Source organism: Salvelinus alpinus, chromosome 37 (assembly GCF_045679555.1).
Source record: "Salvelinus alpinus chromosome 37, SLU_Salpinus.1, whole genome shotgun sequence".
NCBI lineage: Eukaryota > Metazoa > Chordata > Actinopteri > Salmoniformes > Salmonidae > Salvelinus > Salvelinus alpinus.
This window is the reverse complement of record NC_092122.1, coordinates 12,324,162-12,347,914: the sequence shown is the minus strand read 5'-3', so window position 1 is coordinate 12,347,914 and position 23,753 is coordinate 12,324,162. Positions and strand designations below refer to the sequence as shown.

The window sequence follows — 23,753 nt, the reverse complement described above, 5'->3', positions numbered from 1 at the left end:
AGGTTTTGGTTTTAGCCCTAGCACCACACTGCTGATTCAAATAATCAAAGCTTGATGATGAGTTGGGGGGGGGGTGCTAGGACTGAGTTTGGGAAACCCTGCCTTAAATTATCATAGAGCCAGTGGCTGAAAGACAGAGTGATCTTTTTATTTAACTAGGCAATTCAGTTAAGAACAAATTCTTATTTACAATGACGGCCTACACCGGCCAAACCCAGCCAATTGTGCGCCGCCCTATGGGACTCCCAATCATGGCCGGTTGTGATACAGCCTGGATTCAAACCAGGGTGTCTGTAGTGACGCCTCTAGCACTGAGATGCAGTGCCTTAGACTGCTGCACCACTCGGGAGCCCATCTTGGAGGATAGGCAGTTGTAATAGTGACTGGCTGTAGACTGAAAATGATCATATGGTCTTGGATGGACAGTCAAGGGTATTACTGCACCATAGGAGCTAGGAACATAACCATTTCGCTACACCCACAATAACATCTACAAAATGTGTGTGACCAATTAGATTTGAAGGTAGGCTGATAACAGCCCTGTGTGTGTGTGTTGTGTTCTTGGCATCAGAACAGACCAACCACAGCTTCTCGCTTTCGTCTCCAAACCACCATGACGTGACAGCTGGTTACCATGGTTACTGCAACTCACAGGATAAATTAGCACATGGTGTGTGTGTCTGCATGGTGACTAGGGGAGCTGCTCTGGGGCCTGCCATCACATTACACCACTTATCCTTAGCACATAGGTCATTATCTTGATCTAATCTTCATAGTTTCAACATGATCAAGTATGTTTCTACCTGATAAAAAAAAGACGTCAGGACACCAACAAGGTTAGCGTGCCATGGTTACTGCACTGTGCAGCTCTGCATTTTTCAGGCTCCTGCAGCCAAACCACACATGGCCGGAATAGTGGATCCATTACAGGCCCGATGCACAACGCACTCTTTCTCCCTCGCACACAGTATACAGGCCATAAACCTACTCAACACACATAACACAAAATTATATCATTTTCAAGTCCATCACCACACCCACTCTGACACAGTCCTCTCTCTATGCGTGCGAGCCAGCCAGCGGTGTAATATGAATGAGGGTGCGGGTGAGTCACTCTCTCTGATTAAAAGCAGCAGAGCAGGCCCAGACCCAGGCCTCTACTTGGCTCAGACACTGGGTGGGATGTACAACGTGACTGGTCACTGGAGAGTATGGCAATAAATAAATAAATCAATAGGATCCAAATATCTCAAACTTTTGTCATTTTCTGAATTTGGAAATAGAAGAGACCAGGAAATAAATAAAATCACTATGCAAAGAAAGATAAACCCAATCCATTTTAAAGTGATCTCCAGTAGCAACCAACACTGGCTTGCAGACAGACCAGAAGGGGGAAACTGCCGTCGCCATGGTGACCGTGAGGGTAATTTTCTTTGTGCAAAAAAACCTCAACTCACATCCTTCCCGCTAAACGTACACCCGCCCCAAAAACAAAACTGCAGGCTTTCAAGGAGAGGAAATACTCAATTCTGAGAGAGAGGCTGTGGCACCCTATGTAGGCTACCCGAAATTCACGTCCTGGTCAAAAAGCAGTGCACTACATAGAGAATATGGTACCATTCAGACAAGAGAGAGATGTGACCAACAAGTCTTCGCTTTAACTTCGCTTTAATTGTTTTACAGCAAAACAGTCAAGGTCACTATTCGCCTCCAAATATGGTCGACTGATAAACATAACTCACTTCCTTTGCAGTCGTCTGCGCTTGTCTCAGAGGTCTATATTCTGTTTCCTTCTCTTCCTACTCTACTACTTTCTGGCCATGACCACACACACGGGTGAACTTTCCAGTGAATCTTAGCACTGTGAAATCAGTTTGATATTAGAAAAGAAGTCTGACATCTAAGTGTCTGTTCTGTATCAGACTTCTCCATTTGAGCCCGTCTTTTCTACATTACCGGTATGCATATACAGCATCTACCCGCCCTGTCTCAAAGCCCTTAGAGCCCTGGTCTAGAAAGAGTGTTTTGGCTTTCACTTATCTTGGACGGGGTCAGGTTAAGGGGTCAAGGAGAACTGATCTTGCAACAGTTCATAAGCGTCACATTCCTTGTGGAGCATGGCACACACACACATTGCACTACTCACACTCTTGGCCAGGTAGCACACAGTCTGTTAGGTGACAAACTACTAAACTAGAGTTGCCAACATATCACATTCACATCACAGCTGTATGCAGACAGACTAGCGGGAAAGGATCCAAATATCTCCAGCTTTAATCAGTGACACTCTTCAGCATGTTAGCATAATGGTATGCTAATAGAAAGCCTACAGTTGAGGCCTGTAGTGGTCAATGACTTCTAGAGCAGGGATCATCAACTAGGCTAGGGCGGTATACCGTATATAGACACCCTATACCGAGGGATTTTGAAAAAGTGACGAGTGGGTTGTTCAATATCTCTTTGAAGTTTAAAACATTTTAATATTTGTTGGTGCGGCCTTGTTTAACAGAGAACAGAGTGACTATGAGGAGAGCTGTTACACAGGGCATTGACCACGGAGATTGACCACAACAGACAGAAGGCCTATGGCTTACTGACCATGCAGTAGTCTCCCAATGATCTCCTCTGATTGGGACAGGGGAGGGTGGCTCAGGAAATTAAAACAATAGATTTACAGCAATCAAACTTATCAAAACCCTCTCCCTACACTTCACATAGAGCAAGTAAACTGAGGGATAGTAGATTCACTCACTAGGGCAGGGAATTGCCAGGGACCTCACGATACTATCACTAAATAGGTGCCGATACGATATGGATTGCAATTCTCACGATTCTATTGTATTAAGATCTACGATGTGAAGTCGTTTGTGGTGACCAAGGGCACAATATGGCGTCCATAACAATATTGCGATATGCAACTATCGTTTTTTCCCTCCATCACTATCGCTTCCCCTATGCCCCTCTTCCCCTTAACCAGCTCCCCAGGTACTAGTGTCTACCTCCCATGGCCATCCTAGTAGCTGTCCCATCTAAAAGTATCGTCCTAACCCCACACCATCCAGAAGGTAGGAGTCTATCTCCAAGGTGTCAAAACGTCACGCTGTTACATTTGATCTTCCGCTGGCCGACACAGGAAAGAGGCAGTGGATGATATAGCCACAGAATTTCTAAACCCAGAGGCGCAACAACGCGAGACTTCCGGGAACGCTTGCGAAACAGACCAAGCAGACCATGCCGGAATTTGGGAAGTCAATGAGAGAAGTGAAAAAGTATTTGTTAGTAGTCAATTGTCTCAAAATCTAAAAAGGCACAACCTAGATGAAAATATTTGGCATGGGTCCCAAGATCCTCTAAAGGTTCTACAGCTGCACCATCGAGAGCATCCTGACTGGTTGCATCACCGCCTGGTATGGCAACTGCTCTGCATCTGACCGTAAGGCACTACAGAGGGTAGTGCAAATGGCCCAGTACATCACTGGGGTCAAGCTTCCTGCCATCCAGGACCTATATAATAGGCGGCGTCAGAGAAAAGCCATTAAAATTGTCAGAGACTCCAGTCACCCAAGTCATAGACTGTTTTCTCTGCTACTGCATGACAAGCGGTACCAGAGCTCCAAGTCTAGGACCAAAAGGCTCCTCAACAGCTTCTACACCCAAGCCATTAGACTGCTGAACAATTAGTAAAATCGCCACCGGACAATTTACATTGACACACCCTCCCTTTTGTACACTGCTGCTACTCGCTGTTTGTTATCTATTCGTAGTCACTTCATCCCCACCTACATGTACAAATTACCTCAACTAACCTGTACCCCCGCACACTGACTCGGTACCCCCCTGTATATAGCATCGTTATTGTTGTTCTTATTGTGTTACTTTATATTATTACTTTTGTCTACTTGGTAAATATTTTCTTAACTCTTCTTGAACTGCACTGTGGGTTAAGGGCTTTTAAGTAACCATTTCACGGTAGTCTACACTTGTTGTATTCGGCGCATGTGACAAATAAAGTTTGATTTGATTAGATTCAAGCCACTGTCTTAAAATGTCACTTCAGTCTCATTTTCACCTCATTTAAACACCAGATTTACTTAAAAAGGCACATGTCAATAGGTGGTCCAGGTTAGTTATGACATAGCACAAGTGGGGGGGTGGGCCTTTCCTCTTTTCTTCCTATACTGTTCCAGAATCTAGGCAGGAGGCTGATGACATCACGACTGCCATCAGACCAACTCCTTGAATGCCCTACTCCATGAACTTTTGCTCAAAACATTATTTTACCCTTTACTGTGTGTACATTACTATATTTAGAATTGGGGTATCGCTTTTCAACAGTAAAAGCGTTGTTGTTTTTTTTAAATCGCTGTAGGATGCCTATCAAAATCACACTTTAATAGAGAAACCACAGAATGTGATGCAAGTCCAACAGGAGACCACTTGAGGTCTGTGAAAAACCTGAGAAATGTAGACTTTTAGGTGTAATTACTAGAGGTCGGCCGATTATGATTTTTCAATTATGATTGGTCACATCTCTCTCTTGTCTATACCGATTAAATCGGCCGATTTATTTTATTTTATTTGTAATAATGACAATTACAACAATACTGAATGAACACTTATTTTAACTTAATATAATACATCAATAAAATCAATTTAGCCCCAAATAAATAATGAAACATGTTCAATTTGGTTTAAATAATGCAAAAAAGTGCAATATGTGCCATGTAAGTAAGGTAACGTTTAAGTTCCTTGCTCAGAACATATGAAAGCTGGTTGTTCCTTTTAACATGAGTCTTCAATATTCCCAGGTAAGAAGTTTTAGGTTGTAGTTATTATAGGAATTAACAGACTATTTCTCTCTATACGATTTGTATTTCATTAACCTTTGACTATTGGATGTTCTTATAGGAACTTTAGTATTGCCAGTGTAACAGTATAGCTTCCATCCCTCTCCTCGCGGCTACCTGGGCTCGAACCAGGAACACATCGACAACAGCCACCCTCGAAGCAGTGTTACCCATGCAGAGCAAGGGGAACAACTACTCCAAGTCTCAGAGCGAGTGAAACGTTATTAGCGCGCACCCCGCTAACTAGCTAGCCATTTCACATCGGTTACACCAGCCTAATCTCGGGAGTTGATAGGCTTGAAGTCACAAACAGCGCAATGCTTGAAGCATTGCGAAGAGCTGCTGGCAAAACGCACAAAAGTGCTGTTTGAATGAATGCTTACAAGCCTGCTGGTGCCTACCATCACTCAGTCAGACTGCTCTATCAAATCATAGACTTAATTATAACATAATAACACACAGAAATACGAGCCTTAGGTCATTAATATGGTCGAATCCGGAAACTATCATCTCGAAATCAAAACGTTTATTCTTTCAGTGAAATACGGAACCGTTCCATATTTTATCTAACGGGTGGCATCCATAAGTCTAAATATTCCTGTTACATTGCACAACCTTCAATGTTATGTCATAATTACGTAAAATTCTGGCAAATTAGTTTGCAATGAGCCAGGCGGCCCAAACTGTTGCATATACCCTGACTCTGCGTGCAATGAACGCAAGAGAAGTGACACAATTTTACCTGGTTAATATTGCCTGCTAACCTGGATTCCTTTTAGCTAAATATGCAGTTTTAAAAATATATACTGCTGTGTATTGATTTTAAGAAAGGCATTGATGTTTATGGTTAGGTACACGTTGGAGCAACGACAGTCCTTTTTCGCGAATGCGCACTGCATCGATTATATACAACGCAGGACACGCTAGATAAACTAGTAATATCATCAACCATGTGTAGTTAGTGATTATAATTGATTGATTGATTGTTTTTTTATAAAGATAAGTTTAATGCTAGCTAGCAACTTACCTTGGCTTCTTACTGCATTCGCGTAACAGGCGGGCTCCTCGTGAGGCAGGTGATTAGAGCGTTGGACTAGTTAACCGTAAGGTTGCAAGATTGAATCCCTGAGCTGACCAGGTAAAAATCTGTCGTTCTGCCCCTGAACAAGGCAGTTAACCCACCGTTCCTAGGCCGTCATTGAAAATAAGAATGTGTTCTTAACTGACTTGCCTAGTTAAATAAAGGTGTTAAAAATAAAAAATAAAATTGGCGTCCAAAAGTACGGATTTCCGATTTCAAGTTTTCATAACATCAGCCCTAATTAAAATCGGCCATTCCGATTAATTGGTCGACCACTAGTAATTACACTAATTCATGTGTGCACCTAGGAAGAGGCTGTTCAGCTACGTTTTTAACACACATTGGATGGTAGAGTTTGCAAACCAAATACCCACTGGATTGATGAAAATAATCATGATATTTTGACAGTTAAGCATAGGCTACTTTGTAGTTAACATTTAATTGAGAAGGATTTTTGGGAAAGCCTTTCCATCTACCAGAAGACAGTTTTCATTAGCATCATCGCCAACGGCTACAGAAAGTGGTACACCAATACACAGACAGTGGCATTCTCGTTGCCCCTTCAAAAAGTTGCAGGAAATACAAATCACTGATGAATTCTGTTCATGTCTTATGATAAACTTGGGCATAAACTTGGGCAAAATAAATGTTCAATACATATTGTTAAATTCCGATTTAACGCCGGAATTCCGTGAGGGCCCTAATCATCATATCTATCCATCTTATTTACACTACCTAATGATGTCAGTTAAGAACAAATTCTTATTTACAATGACGGCCTACCCCAGCCAAACCCTAATGACGCTGGGCCAATTGTGCACCGTCCTATAGGACTCCCAATAACGGCCGGTTGTGATAAAGCCTGGAATCGAAACAAAGTCTGGAGTGACGCCTCTAGCACTGAGATGCAGTGCCTTAGACCGCTGCGCCACTCGGGAGCCTAAATGACTATTGCCTGTAGGACTCACATCTGTAGCCATGAAATGCTTTGAAAGGATGGTCATGGCTCACAACACCATCATCTCCAATTCGCATACCAATTCATCCAGGAACTCTATAACAGGCAGTATCAGAGGAAGGCCCTAAAAATTGTGCGACTCCAGCCACCCAAGTCAGACTGTCTAGGACCAAAAGGCTCCTGAACTGCTTCTACGCCCAAGCCATAAGCCTGCTGAACAGTTAATCAAATGGCTACCCAGACTATTTGCATTGACCCCCCTTTTCACACGCTGCTACTCAGTTTATTATGTAACCTGATTGCCTAGTCCCTTTTACCCCTACATGTACATATTACATCAGCTACCTGGTACCTCTGCACCAGTGCTCCTTGTATATAGCCTCGTTATTGTGATTTCATTGTGTTACTATTTCCTTTTTTTATTTGGCTAATTGTTCTTTATAACTCTGCATTGTTGGGAAAGGGCTCTTAAGTAAACATTACCTGATACCTATTGTATTCGGCGCATGTGACAAATTAAATTAGATTCTGACTCCGCATAGCTGGCTATGTGAAACGTGAAAGAAAATGAATGTGCCAGAAAACAATAACCCACTTGGCTAAGTGGGTTTCGACTCATCGTTACCACTTACATTACGTGGGGACGTGCAAATTCACGAGCATCATGCTCTCTCCCTCCTCTGTGTGAAGAAATTTGACTGCAACCAAACAAAGCACACAAATTGTACCGGGAGGCGAGAGAGAAAACAGACTGCATTTCCCTGTCATAGCTCGCTTTGTGACTGACAGGCACCTATCCTATCAATAGATCACTAGAAGATGATTATCTTTCATTCTAGCAGGAGATGGCTTGACGGACTAGCCAATTGAAACTTAAATGAAAAGTAGCCTACTAATACAAAGGCAACAGTAAACAGGTCGTCCCCCACAAATGAAGCAGCGGCCGCCTTTGGGGCAATCATTGTAATTTGGTAAATAACAAATCTCTAAGGCAAGACGCCTTAGAAAAGAGCCAGTGGACCACACTTTGAGGAACACAGTACATTTGCATATTAACAAACAATCTTATCTGGAGTGACCTACAAAAACAGGTGCATACAAAAAACAACCGGGAGGGCGGGGTGAACAACACACAGTAATAATCTGAAACCCAGAAATCAAACAGCTTTCCCCGGGAGAGGGGAGGGAGTGGGGTTGACAACTGTAAAAAAAAAAAAGATAAATAACATATATATATTATTTTTTTATCTTCCATTCACCAGAGATAAATAACCATCCAATCAGGTGCAACTTTTTCCGGCCCAGGACCAATCAATATTGCTTCCTGTCCCTTTCAACCAATCAGCTGATGTGTGCGGGATTATGCGAAATACAGTGGGACACCAGATTATAATTCCTTTCTTTGATGGCGATGATGATGGGGAGGTGGTCTTTGATCATAGATAATCTAGTCCCACCACTGATATACCCTTGGGGGATTGGAACGATTACTCCTCTAACCCCAGGCTGACTGGGAACAGGATTGCCCCAGTCCTGCCCTGAGGGGTAACAGCAGGAGAAGGGTGAGGGGGATAAATTCTCCAAATTCCAAGGAAGACCATCAAAGCAAAGCAGGGCTGGGAATTGCCAGGGACCTCACGATAGAATATTATCACGATATTTAGGTGCCAATACAATATGTATTGCGATTCTCACGATTGGCCCCTAATAAAAATGAAGATTGAGTACAAGCCATGAAGGAAAAATACTGGAGTATTGGTGCAGGTACAGCACACTATCACAAAAATTCTATTTGCAAAACAATAAGATGCATCGTCAAATAATATCCCAATATGTAACTGTATACATTTTTATCCCCATCACTAGCTTCTAGAAGTGGGTCACTGAGGGCAGGCTGCAGGGCCCTGGGGCACTCGTTTGCCTCCTGAATAAGGAGCATTCATTACAGCAGACAGACTGCGATGAAACAGCCACACGCACACACAGCCCCGGGCTGGGGCAGGGACATAAACAAAAGTCCCTCACTATAAGAGCAGTAGGCTTACATCCAGGTCAGAGCAGGGACCAGAGAGTCACTTTACATCATGTCTGCAGGGAGAGAAGTATCCGGCGCAAGCCCTGAGAGAGACCAGACCAGCCAGTATTCAGTGTAGCTCCACACGGAGACAAGCAGTGTCTGTTTACAGCCTAACAGACAGGGAGATGGTAACGTTACCAAGATACCATGGCGAGTCCAATGGTAGAGACATTCCGACACACACACACTCACAGCTCTGTCCCCCTTCCAGCAGCACCCCGTCCCCTATGAAAGACAGATTGTGAGGTCTATTTCTGGAGGTCCTGAGTGGCTGCAGCCTGGCCTGCTCTGGAACCAGGGAGGAAGTGGTAGCCCACAGATCGAGAAGAGTGCTGGCAAGCTCTCTCTCGCCTTCTTCCTCGCGCGTGTCCTTTTCCTCTGCATTGGTTGTTGTGGTGTTTCAGTCTCACTCTGGCAGTCTCCAAATGTAAAGCGGATTCAAATTGTCCAGCAAAACGTAGGCATATCTATGCACCTGACCTAAAGAAGCAGTGGGCGAATCTCCTGGCTGTCAATGACAAGAATGCTTCTCACTTGTCGCTGATAGGTATTTCATATTATAATGAATTGGACACAACACTACAGTAGGTGACATTCTTCATGCTTCTCTCCTCTATACAGATCTGTTCACCTCTAGCTCTTGTAAAGGGAGCAGAGGCACAGTGCTGAGCTCTGGCCCAGGCTCTCTCAGTGCCAGAGCTGTCACTCCTGGGTGAAAAACAACTGCTGTGCATTCTGTCTAGTCCCCCACTTCGGCATACACAAACAGTAACACTCCTCCAGCTGCCTGGGAGGGAGGTAGAAAAGAAGGGGTCAGAACGGAGAGCAGTGTGTGTTGTGGCTGATCATGGAATGAGGCCCTTGGCTTCTACAAAATTAACGACAACTCCCCACCCACATGAGAACACACACACTCCCACCCCCCTTTTCATAGAACACAAACACACAGAGGGACAATCTGGATTCTCGCTCTAAACACGTCTCCCAAGGGTCCGCTCTCCTATTTCCTGTTTGGGCCGGGAGCACCGCGAACGGAGCATCCGATTCGCCGCAGTGTTCTCAGCACAAAAGGGGACGGCTGTCAAAACAGAGCTACACAAGAAACCCCAGTCAGGCTGACCACACCCTGGCCACAGACCGGCCATCTTGGCTCCCCATGTGAAGTCTATCTGATCGATGAGAGTTTGGGTTGAGCACAATCATCAGGCAACCTGACACCTTAGTGACTAATAGAGTGTGTGAATGGGAGCTGCAGGCAGCGATCATCAAGGCAGGGGCGTGCCCTGCAAACAGTACAGTAGCAAAACCTGCCCCACAGGGTGCAGAGAGGTTTTGTTCGTCTGGATATCCTCTTCAAATAATTCAACTGATGAATGCTTTACATTGTACACTGTCGACTCTAATTCAGGTATGCAGGTAAAAGCTTTTCTCCATCACTGAATGTTATGTTGATGACGTAATCACCCAGGAAGCATCTTCTCTAGAAATACAGTGATGTTTCAACAACTCAAGTCTGTGGAAGCAACTTACAAACACAGATGAGCTCACACACCCAAACTGTCAGTCAGCAGTTGTGAAACATTCCAGGCCTGTGTGTGTGTGCGTCAGTCAAAACACAGATGAAGCAACACCTCCACACCTGTGCTTTCAGGACATCGCAGGACAGGCAGGCTGCAGCTCTGTCAAAATGTCAGGGAGCACCAAGCTCTCTCTGGCATGTGAGAATGATGTCAGAAGACAATGTCATTGCCCCTGGGAGCATGCATTAGCCTAACGGTATAAAGAGTATCAAATTGGAGTATCGATCTGATTGCAGAAGAGTGGGTATCCACTTTAGGTAATGAGTATGGAGTCAGTGTTCAGGAACAGGTGGTAAGACTAAAATAAGCTTGTGTTGTTGAAAAGTAAAATGCATACTTTAAAGAATAAAATGTCAGATGCATATGTTGCAGCAAGTGATTTACTATGCATGTATATATTATGCATTGGGCTGCTGTAAAAGGGTTTCAACGACAGACAAATCATCATCCCTGAGTCTTGTTTTTTTTATTGGGTACGGAGGCCTTGTTTCTCCTTGATCACCTCAGCGCTTGGGGGTTTTAATGTCTGCTTCCCAGATGCTTTACAGGCCTCGTCTGCATTCAGCAGCAAGAACAGCAGGGTAGATACAGGAAGGAGATACATTCTGCAGTGTGCAACGTCCACATTATAACATCCTGCCCGCTGAACCTTGCAGGGATTGCCCCCCTTCAAAACAGACATGCATTAAAATGTATGCAAAGAAAAACAAATGTTCATTGTCCAACCAAGAAATAGGTACACAAGTCAGTTATTGCTTGATTTTAGACGCTGAGGAATTGTCATGCTACGATGTTTCTGCATGCTCCATCTAAATGAGTCATAAACAGAATCCATTCTATAAATAAAAGACGTTACAAGTTTCCAAATAGCTTAATATATTCATCGGATAAGGCGGCTATAATATTCCATGGTGAACATGCCATTATACCGCACGGATCTATGCCACCGCGCAAACCGGGGGGAGCGTCAGATAACGGTCCCAAACACTCAGCGTCCGCAACAACACAACAGGAAGAACACTTAGCATCTACTGGGCTCGGTTCTGTACACTCTGGTTCAAGTGGCTTGGGGAGGGGCAAAGCCATCTAGGTTAGTCCACAAACAAAAACAGACAAAAGAAAACTAACAATACTTCCAATTCTAAAACATACGTTAGTTGTTCACAAGCATTGTCAGTAAGAATAGTACGCGTTTATCAAGCAAAGATTTGCTTTGCTTCTCAATATGACCAGTTAGTCCTTATAATTTCGACCTCATGTAAAATCTCGACACGAATGTGTGACGTTTGCTTTACTAACTCATTCCTGTTAGCTTGGCGAGAGGTGAGATAAAATAGTTTCACTTTAGTTAAATAACAAGTTGGTTTAATAAACCCATATTAACTAGAAATCTACTCTAACCAACGCCGCCAAACATGTCGTTATTAAGCTAACAAGTATCCTCTACCAAGCTAATTAGCTTGCAAGTTCACTTAAGTTATTAGTTAGCTAGATATGGTTATGAAAATTATGCATGACATAAAAGAAAATGGAACGCAGACATTCACTCAAACTCTTTCCTCGTGGTTTGAAATAACACCAGACGGCTGGCTAATCTCGAGAGGCCTTTGACATCCGCGATTTGTAGTTCAGTGCCCTGCCGGATAAGACACCCCACAACTGTGGGACGCCGTTTCGTCCCGTCCCCGCCTCCCTCTCCTCCTGTTTACCAGGGCTGAACCGCTGCTAATACGCCAGCATTAGCTAGCTAGCACTTAGGAAAATAGCTAGCCCAAAACTCACCTCTCTTATCGAGGTCGTAACCGACCACCACGAAGTAGTCGGCGAGCCTGGCCATCTCGGAGTTCACGGAGACAGGCCTTTATTGCGGTATCCTTTCCCTTTACCGTCGATATTCCATTCACATTCTGTTGGTGAAAGACACATCACGGGCGACAGTAGCATCCTTCCTGCTGTATCCTGCCGCCATACCGTCAGTATGCCTTGCCCTGACAGCGGAGTGTGATGAGTCTGCGCACTGGGTTACAGGGAGGGGCGCATGGCAAGAATGTCCCACAACGTCCCATTAATGTAGTTGGGTGTTGATCCCTTGCAAAAAACAAAACCACTGTTGCCTAACCAGCACATTGTTAGCTAGATGCTGACAATTATCTTACTGAAAACATGCAATATTTGCGGTAGAATGATTCTGAACAATTAGTGTATTTAGCATGCATCAATAACATCTTGGCTACATGGCATGGTACACTTGGGAAACCTTATGTAATCTACCAAAGAACATCACCATATCAAATAAACACGTTTAAACAAGTCGTTGACAGCTCAAATGGGCTTTTTACAGTGAAAATGACAAAACTGTATCATAACCTTTCTGTGCACTCAACGTCAATATTTTGGTTATCTAAACTAGAGACCATATCTTCCTCATATCTGTCACAAGTGTTCCCCAGCCCGCATGTCATTGCTGAAATACTCTGGAATCAGAGCGTCTGCCAGAACTGATCAGAGGACAGCCCACAGGAATGCCTGCTTTCGCAGTGTGTGTGGTCAAAACAGATGGTAGCCCATTCAGTTGAAATGTAATGTTGACCTATACAGAAAATAATCTGTATTAAATAGAATTTATACATTTTCAGTTTTACGTAGTATGCTTGTATGAAAGAGATAGAGATCAAATAGAACATCACCTCTGTGTGCCGCTGAATAGCCAGTGTGATCCTAACCACAAGTGTCACTCGCATTGTCTCTTCATGATCGCCTAAACAAAACTAAAGTACCTGTTACATAATACATTCATGCCCATGTCAAATTCCTGCGTAAAACTGCAGAGCACTTGGTATTGTTACATTCAACGATATCACCTTTAAAATACAGCAGTCCCAACACATAAAAACTCTTGCCTCATAACGAACAAAGAGCAACATTGTCACAACGCTGCAGTGATTTTGCAATACCGTTAAGTGATAGGGAGGTTGAGGGCAGATTACATTTATTCATCCTCTGAAACAGAGGCCAGTTCCGTGCGGCCTGCTGTCCTTGGCTGCCGACATCGTAACGCCACTGAGAAAATTCCAACACTTCCTGCACTGCAGGTCAAGGGGGATGGTCTATGCTTCTTACAGCTGATGGGTAACATGGCCTTGAACTTCACTTGACAAACTGCCAGTAGGCAGGAGGGAGGGAAACACACAAGATTCATCTCCTTGGCTCTCCTGGTTGAGCACTAGGCTATAAGGTAGCAATGTTCACTGCCCTGTTAACTGCCCTATTAAGTAGCAGCAGCGTAAAAGTGTGGGGGGAGGTGCAATGCAAATAGTCTGGGTAGCCATTTGATTAGCTGTTCAGGAGTCTAATGGCTTGGGGGTAGAAGTTGTTAAGAAGTCTTTTGGACCTAGACTTGGTGCTCCGGTACCGCTTGCCATGCGGTAGCAGAGAGAACAGTCTATGACTAGGGTGGCTGGAGTCTTTGACCATTTTTAGGGCCTTCCTCTGACACCGCCTGGTATAGATGGTCCTGGATGGCAGGAAGCTTGGCCCCAGTGATGTACTAGGCCGTACGCACTACCCTCTGCTGTGCCTTGCGGTCGGAGGCCGAGCAGTTGCCATACCAGGCCGTGATGCAACCAGTCAGGATGCTCTCGATGGTGCAGCTGTAGAACTTTTTGAGGATCTGAAAGCCCATGCCAAATGGTTTAAATTTTTCAGTCTCCTGAGGGTGAATAGGCTTTGTCGTACCCTCTTCACGACTGTCTTGGTGTGTTTGGACCATGATAGTTTGTTGTTGATGTGGACATCTCAACCTGCTCCACTACAGCCCCATCGATGAGAATGGGGGTGTAATCGGACCTCCTTTTCCTGTAGTCCAAACTAATGAAGTCGTCCCTTGCAGCCGTTTCATCTCCACATCCAGTTCTAGTTCCCCTCTGAAGACGACCCAGCCCAGCACTGCTGACATTCCTGGTACTTCTCACCGCTCAAGTGTGTCTCCCCTGTTAGGCGCATCCATGCCCTGGGTAGACATAGCACAGATAGCAAGATATCAGAATGGCATGCATACACTGTTATTATGTAGTGTGTTGATAATATTACTAAGCAAAATTAATAACTTAATATTGAGTTACACTTGAAAGCGCCATTAGCGTGGGAAAACGGACTTTTAAGCAGATAAAATTGGCTACAGTATTTGTTCCTGATCTCAGTTCCTACATCGATTACCATTGTCACACAGAGAAAAAGACACACAGACAGAGACAGAAACAGCGACAGAGAGGGTCAGCTCCTCCTGTCACTGAATCTCTGTAACTCATGACACACAGCCCACTCAGAACACAAAGAGAAGAACTGTCAGGCCGGATACGATGAGTCACCTGACTTCCTGCCAACAAACCAACAGACAGGAAGTGGGTTGAAGGCCTCTTGCAAATCATAGCTCTCGTGGGGCATCCAGCGTTCAATTGCTCATCCTCTGAGATAAAGCAAGCGTGAAAATGTCCTTAATGAGGACAAGAAGAGTAGCGATCAAAAGGTTTCACTTCCCCAAGTGTCTCAGATTGTATTGTATCTGACGATAGAAGTGAAAAGGGGAACTGTTTTATGATGTACTGGTAGTCTGGTAATGGTAAAATCTGGTCTTTATATACTGCAGTGCTCCCACCTTGGAAGGAAGAGGGGTAGTTCAGGATGTCAATCCAACTGACGTCTATAGTGCTGCAATAATACAGAATGTTTCCTCTCAAGGAGGCAGATACCATCTAAGTATACATAAACACAATAGTAATTGAGCCTATGATGTTTATCTGCCGTGGGAATTGACTCTTTATAACGTTTCAATAAGACCCAAATGCAGACTGTGTTGAAGTAACAACGTCTGTAACGGCAACAGGGGCAGGCAAACGACAGGTCAAGGCAGGCAGGGGTCGATAATCCAGAGTGGTGGGGCAAAGGTACAGGACGGCAGGCAGGCTCAGGTCAGGCAGAGGTCGGTAATTCAGAGGTGGGGCAAAGGTACAGGACGGCAGGCGAGCTCAGGGTCAGGCAGAGGTCGGTAATCCAGAGTAGGTGCAAAGGTACAGGACGGCGGGCAGGCTCAGGGGCAGGCAGAGTGGTCAGGCAGGCGGGCTCAGAGTCGGGACAGGCAAGGGTCAAAACCAGGAGGGCGCGAAAAGAGCAACTGGGGAAAATCAGGAGCTGAGACAACCCGCTGGTTGACTTGACAAACAAGACGAACTGGCAACAGACACACAGAGAACACAGGTCTAAATACACAGGGGATAATGGGGAAGATGGGCAACACCTGGAGGGGGGTGGAGACAATCACAAGGACAGGTGGAACAGATCAGGGCGTGACACTCTTTGAGAAAACAAACCAAATGCAAGTGTTGGACAGAATGAGGCCTGTATGAAGAGGTCATTGGACCAGTCTGTGATTGATAGGAGAGGCCCTGACCCAGGCTGCAAGGCTCAGACTCCTCACTACTTCCCTGGGGTCAGAGATCCACAGAGTCCCCATGGTACCCAGGTGCCTGGAGCACGCACACACCTGCAGGCGATGGGAAATGTAGCAAAGGGCTTTGTGTACAGTAAACTCTATATTCCTGCTCTGTAACTATTAGTGTTTTCACTCATAACATAGAAAAACCTTCAGGGCTGGTAGAGATGTCAGAGATCTCTCTCCTCTGGTGCAAGAACTCTTCTGTTAATTTATTTAAAGTGAATTTAAGGTCACATGAATTTACTGTATCTAAAAAATACTATAAGCACGTTGTATTTTGAAAATCACTGTCCATTCAAGGAGGTGAAACAAACTTAACCCCTGCCTATGGTCGTTGCCAGGTCTGTAAGTAAATGTATTAATGAACCATGCATGCCTCTGAGAGAATGCATGAAGTAGATTAACTGCAGTAGGTTTAACCTTATTTTATTCTACACTAAGTATACCAAATATTAGGAACACCTTCCTAATATTGAGTTGCCCTTTTACCCTCAGAACAGCCTCAATTCATCCGGGCATGGACTCTACAAGATGTCGAAAGCGTTCCACAGGGATGCTGGCCCATGTTGACTCTAACGCTTCCCATAGTTGTGTCAAGTTGGCTGGATGTCCTTTGGGTGGTGGACCATTCTTGATACACACGGGAAACTGTTGAATGTGAAAAACCCAGCAGCATTGCAGTTCTTGACACAAACCGGTGTGCCTAGCGCCTACTCTCATACCCCGTTCAAAAGCACTTAATTGTTTTGTCTTGCCCATTCACCTTCTGAATGGCACACATACACAATCCATGTCTCAATTGTCTCAAGGCTTAAACATCCTTCTTTAACCTGTGTCCTCCCCTTCATCTACACTGATTGAAGTGGATTTAACAAGTGACACCAATAAGGGATTATAGGTTTCACCTGGATTCACCTGGTCAGTCTCTATCATGGAAAGAGCAGGTGTTCTTAATGTTTTGTAAACTCGGTGTTCATAGCCATGATACTATCATCAATCTTTTATTTGTTTGGCTATTAAATACTGTGATCTCCTGTTCTCCTGCCGCCAGTTAAAAATGGCCCAGTCAGGCGCTGTCAGTTCTGGAAGCACCACTATTGTCTGCCTCCACTGTCCCACCTAGCAACAAGCACCCCGTCTGTGCTACCATCTTCCACCACACAGAGGAGTGATCCCTCATTTGCCCATGAAATGGGCACACTGGGCAAAACCCTGATTCACTCAGGCCATCTCCTCCAACCCCCGTCACCTTCGGCCCCTCGCTGGTAACAAGAGCCATGCAAACAGAGAGAGAGAGACGACTAGCCACGCAAACAATCTTGGTTGTACCCCAATCCCCTACAAACTAGCCATGTAAACAAATTTGATGTGGGGAGCCACTGTGCCTGTGAGCACACAGGGGAGACAGAAATGCTCATCCCAGTGGGAAAGACCATGTCTCCAAAATGATTTCTCATGGAGGATTTAATGGTGCCTCATACTTAGGGTTCAAGGGTCTGCTTGACATTACAAAAAGTCCTAATTTGATCATGTTTGTTTTCTTGTGTTTTAAAAAATGCTGACAAATTATGTTTATCTTCTATCTGGGACATAATCTGGTCTGTCCCCAGCCCCATAGGAGGTCAAAGCCTTTGTGTTTGGCAAAGCTCCACTGGGCTCAGCTATGTGTGCCTCTGCAGCTGGCCTCAGTAACTGTCCTCCACTGTAGAACATTCGACTGATAGGAGGTTCACTAGGGGGCAGCAATTGTAAAATAACCAGATACAGTGAGGTTTCTGGTACTGTGCAGACGCTCACAAACAGTGAACTGCACTGTAACTAAGTGAAACGACAGAAAAAGCAGGAAGTAAATTAATATATGAGTGAATTGATGGATGAATGAATAGATGCACATGGAATTGTTGGAAGATGAAGTAAAGTAGAAATTAATATTTGAGAAATCATTCTTGAGTTATGATCAAGTTGCTGTGTAAGGAAGAAAAGCAGGTATTGGGTACCCACTGGGAAAACACTGATTGAATCAACGATGTTTCCGCGTCATTTCAATGAAATTACGTTGACCCAGCATGGAATAGACGTTGAATTGATGTCTGTGCCCAGTGGGTTATACTGTAACTGTTTACAGTGTATATGAAAAATGAAGTGCTATATCCGTAGAAAATATTTTTAGGGATCTGTTAAGAGCTTTTCTCAGAAACAGAGGGGAACTTTTGGACTCTGGGAGATTCCATAAATCTTCCTCCAGCTCACAGGTGTTGTTATTTTGTATGATTAGGCTGTTTTGCAACAAAGCCACCTAATCTCAGAAAAATCGGAACACTTCAGCTCTGTAATTTGTTTATGTGGTGCTTCCTGTTCAGAAACCATAAGCAGACATATCCCCTGACCCCCCTGTGTACACAACATTAGATAGCACATATGATTTCTACACAGATTATGGTGTGTAATATGTTCTGTTTCGCCCTGGGCTCCCGTGAAATCACAGTAAATCATTTAGCAATTTCAGAACGTTTACACAACCAATCAGACAGTCTGTGACCCCAAAAAATTTACATCGGCTGAGACAAGAAGAGAGAAGGTTGGGTAGTACGACTCTTGAATGGGTTGAGTCCTACTTGTTGGGGAGGGAACAAGTGGTTGAGGTAAATGGTTTGCCCTCCGAGGCTACACATAAGCCGTGGCGTGCCACAGGGGAGCGTGCTAGGGCCTCTGTTATTCCTACTGTACATTAATGATATAAAGGATGCTTGCTCATGTCACCTGTTTCTGTATGAAGAGGACTCTGCACTCTTGGTGTCTCACAAAACTAAACCACACTGGAGAGTATACTGAGTGCAGAGCTCACTAACATCAATGCATGGCTCATAGACAACAAGCTACAGTGAGGGGAAAAAGTATTTGATCCCCTGCTGATTTTGTACGTTTGCCCACTGAAAAGAAATGATCAGTTTATAATTTTAATGGTAGGTTTATTTGAACAGTGAATAATTTGCAAATAATCGCACCAACTCTTGTCACCTTCTCACCAAGCTGCTTGGCGATGGTCTTGTAGCCCATTCCAGCCTTGTGTAGGTCTACAATCTTGTCCCTGACATCCTTGGAGAGCTCTTTGGTCTTGGCCATGGTGGAGAGTTTGGAATCTGATTGATTGCTTCTGTGGACAGGTGTCTTTTATACAGGTAACAAACTGAGATTAGGAGCACTCCCTTTAAGAGTGTGCTCCTAATCTCAGCTCGTTACCTGTATAAAAGACACCTGGGAGCCAGAAATCTTTCTGATTGAGAGGGGGTCAAATACTTATTTCCAATTTATAAAATTTTTGACATGTGTTTTTCTGGATTTTTTTGTTGTTATTCTGTCTCTCACTGTTCAAATAAACCTACCATTAAAATTATAGACTGATAATTTCTTTGTCAGTGGGCAACGTACAAAATCAGCAGGGGATCAAATACTTTTTTCCCTCACTGTATCTCTGAACCTCTGCAAAACAGAAGCAATTCTGTTGGGGTCTAAATTGAAACGAAGCAAGTCCTCAGGCATCAGGGTACAGCTAGCAGGAGAGGTACTCAGCCAAAACAGCAGGCAATTACTTAGAATGTACACTAGATGGCAACATGGGAGGGGGGGTATGGCCACTAAGGTACTAGGTAAGAAAGGGCTAGCTAATGCACTCATTTTGACTAAGCTAGTGTAACGGGTTAGAACCGTCTACCTATTTTGAAAGCACACTTGTTGGTCTGCCTGTGCCAGGTGTGTGTGATTGTTATTTAAGGGTGTGGCCTTTTGTATAAAACCCTTCCTGTTTGTGTCATTCAGGGGATCACCTTACTATGTGCTGGTCGGCTGGCCTTGGGAGGGCGGGAGTGGTGATGGTGTTTTTTTAACAAAGTATGAGAAATATGACTTATTGTACATGTAGTGTGTTTAGGCACTGGCGTCCATATTCCACCTAGGCTTTTCTCTCCTCCCTGGGCACGCCCTCCGTGACTGTGGCAACACATTATTATTGTCTGTTTGAGTATGTGAATGGAATGTATAAACCTAGTGTTATTTGTGTGATATTGAAGTCTGTCTTGTAGGACAGTTGTATGGCGCTCCTGGAGCTGAAGATGGTATATGGACATTACGTAGGCCAGGAGATTGGGCCTTTCTTCTGACGATGAAAATAAATTGTTGTTGTCTGATTCCCATGCTCCACTTTTTGATGCAAAGAACCTGTTATGTTTAGCTTAGTCCCAAGGACCTACGTCGCATATTAAAAGGGGGCGTAGTACGACTACAGGAATTAAATATTTTGGTGTATTTCCCCCACGTTACAATAGCACTTCATGGTTCGAAGGCTTAACTAATCTACTAAAAAGCAACCTTCAGATAGCCCAGAACAAGTTGATTAAGCTGGCGTTGAATCTGAGCCCACGTACTCATATTGGTAGGAGCCAGTTTCAGGAGCTCAACTGGCTGCCCGTTGAGTCAAAGGTCACACAGACTAGGCCTAGTCTGGTACATAGTGTGTGTGTGTGTGTGTGTGTGTGTGTGTGTGTGTGTGTGTGTGTGTGTGTGTGTGTGTGTGTGTGTGTGTGTGTGTGTGTGTGTGTGTGTGTGTGTGTGTGTGTGTGTGTGTGTGTGTGTGTGTGTGTGTGTGTGTGTGTGTGTGTGTGTATTCAGAAGCCTGACAGGGAAAGGTACTTTTTTTTATACTAAGGAGCCGCTGAGTGGAATAGTCGGCCTCTGTTAAAACTATTCCCACTCTGTGTAGCTTTTAAAGGAAGGTGAAATCCTGGTTACTGGATAGTGTGCCTCTGTGAGCAATCCCTCCGAGCCCATTGATGATGACTAAATAGCGTTGCTTTGTGTATAGTATGGATATGTTGTGTTTTTATGACTAAATAACCAATTTGCCTGCCATTTTCACTTCTGTTTTTTTTTGCCTGCTACATGCCAAACTTGCCACATGCATTCATGAAAATGAGGACCACAATGGAAATAAGTTGAAGACCTTTTATCCTCGATGATTCTTAATCAAGTGCAGAATTTTGTATATGCACCTTGTTTTAAATTATATATATACAGTATATATATATATATAAAATAAAGCAGTGTCGCACAATCAAAGATCCATGTCCTTTGATCACTTGACCACGACATTGTTTCGACAGGACTTCATGGCGCTCTGTCGGTCCATTTCAAAGCCAGAGTGAGTAAAAGTTGGAGGATCTTTTCAAGCACAGTGTGTGCTGCATAGAACACTTACTCATGGGCACTAATTGCCACATTATTACACAACCAGTAACGCCAGTGCATGATTGAGAGATCAAACCAGGCGGTAACCCCTCTGTTCATCAGTACACTGAGTGCACTGCTTCACAGGCCTGATGTCACATGATGCCTGCTCGTTGTTACATAAATTGGTCAAAGTGAAATGATATACTTTTGGACTTTTTGAATTGCCATCTCCAGACGAGGAGAATTACATGTCTCATTTATTAGGGTCAGAACATCACAATGCTCTATGTAGCTATAATGTCATGTTTATAACATACTTATAGATGGGTAATGTATGCTTTATGATATAATGTACATTTTTACCAAACACTGTAACATGCTAGACCTGACTGATGCCTTTTGAGGCCAAGATGAAGGTGAGTTGACTTCCTGATTGGTTTACTGCGTCATTGTTATGATCCCCCCTGGGAAATAACACCGAACCAGAGATTATTATAGATTATAGGGAGTGGATTCTTTAATTTCATCCCAGGCTGGATTAGGCTGCTAGTGGCTATTACCTGTGTGGGCACTGATACTAATGTATTATAATACTTATGAGAGACTAATGGAGGTCTTCAAAGCCTTCAATGCTGCTGGGAGACACACAGTGACAACAGTGGAGGGTGAGAAATTGGGAAATTGACAGAAGTCAGACGATTTGGCGAGTAATGGACATTGCTTATAAACACAATTCATAACAGAGAGGGGGGGCGAATTTCAAAATGTGGAAAACTGTCTGACTGACTTAACAAATAAAATGTATGTGATTCTTCAGGGGTGCTCTGTTTCATTCCCTATATTTACTTTCCCCAGATCTATAGTTTATTAACCCAAGCTGAAGCTCAAGGGGGCTCTCCTAAACTGGGAAAGACACTCAACCTTTGGCAACACATTAGGTCTGTTTTCTCTGAAATTATGGTTGCATAACTATGTACAGTTGAAGTCGGAAGTTTACAGACACTTAGGTTGGAGTCATTAAAACTCATTTTTCAACCACTCCACAAATGTCTTGTTAACAAACTATAGTTTTGGCAAGTCAGTTAGGACATCTACTTTATGCATGACACAAGTAATTTTTCCAACAATTCTTTACAGACAGATTATTTCACTTATAATTCACTGTATCACAATTCCAGTGGGTCAGAAGTTTACATACACTAAGTTGACTGTGCCTTTAAAAAGCTTGGAAAATTCCAGAAAATGATGTCATGGCTTTAGAAGCTTCTGATAGGCTAATTGACATAATTTGAGTCAATTGGAGGTGTACTTGTTGATGTATTTCAAGGCCTACCTTAAAACTCATGCCTCTTTGCTTGACATCATGGGAAAATCAAAAGAAATCAGCCAAGACCTCAGAAAACAAATTGAAGACCTCCACAAGTCTGGTTAATCCTTGGGAGCAATTTCCAAACGCCTGAAAGTACCACGTTCATCTTTACAAAAAATAGTACGCAAGTATAAACACCATGGGACCATGCAGCCCTCATACCGCTCAGGAAGGAGACGCATTCTGTCTCCTTGAGATGAACATACTTTGGTGCGAAAAGTGCAAATCAATCCCAGAACAACAGCAAAGGACCTTGTGAAGATGCTGGAGGAAACAGGTACAAAAGTATCTATATCTACAGTAAAACAAGTCCTATATCAACACAACCTGAAAGGCCACTCAGCAAGGAAGAAGCCACTGCTCAAAAACCGCCATAAAAAGGCCAGACTGCGGTTTGCAACTGCACATGGGGACAAAGATCGTACTTTTTGGAGAAATGTTCTCTGGTCTGATGAAACAAAAATATAACTGTTTGGCCATCATGACCATCGTTATGTTTGGAGGAAAAAGGGGGAGGCTTGCAAGCCGAAGAATACCATCCCAACCGTGAAGCACGGGGGTGGCAGCATCATGTTATGGGGTGCTTTGCTGCAGAAGGGACTGATGCACTTCACAAAATAGATGGCATCACGAGGGAGGAAAATTATGTGGATATATTGAAGCAACATCTCCAGACATCAGTCAGGAAGTTAAAGCTTGGTCGCAAATGGGTCTTCCAAATGGACAATGACCTCAAGCATACAAAGTTGTGGCAAAATGGCTTAAGGACAACAAAGTCAAGGTATTGGAGTGGCCATCACAAAGCCCTGACCTAAATCCTATAGAACATTTGTGAGCAGAACTGAAAAAGCTTGTGCGAGCAAGGAGGCTTACAAACCTGACTCAGTCACACCAGCTCTGTCAGGGGGAATGGGCCAAAATTCTCCCAACTTATTGTGGGAAGCTTGTGGAAGGTTACCTGAAGCGTTTGACCCAAGTTAAACAATTTGAAGGCAATACTACCAAATACTAATTGAGTGTATGTTAACTTCTGACCCACTGGGAAAGTGATGAAAGAAATAAAAGCTGAAATAAATCATTCTCTCTACTATTATTCTGACATTTCACATTCTTAAAATAAAGTGGTG

At 43.8% G+C, this 23,753-nt stretch overlaps 1 protein-coding gene across 9 annotated transcripts in view; it reads right to left on the bottom strand.

Annotated features, from left to right (window-relative positions):
• LOC139565776 (myotubularin-related protein 5-like) overlaps nucleotides 1-12,555 on the bottom strand; it is a 74,931-nt gene extending 62,376 nt beyond the window's left edge. For 7 of the 9 annotated variants that reach the window (XM_071386316.1, XM_071386321.1, XM_071386318.1 and 4 more), the window contains exon 1: nucleotides 12,326-12,555. In XM_071386316.1, coding sequence (XP_071242417.1) covers nucleotides 12,326-12,380 — 55 coding nt within the window. In that variant the 5' untranslated portion in view covers nucleotides 12,381-12,555. The remainder of the gene's footprint in view (nucleotides 1-12,325) is intronic. The other 2 variants (XM_071386324.1, XM_071386325.1) reach the window with 1 other exon arrangement.
• Between the last annotated feature and the right edge of the window lie 11,198 nt (nucleotides 12,556-23,753).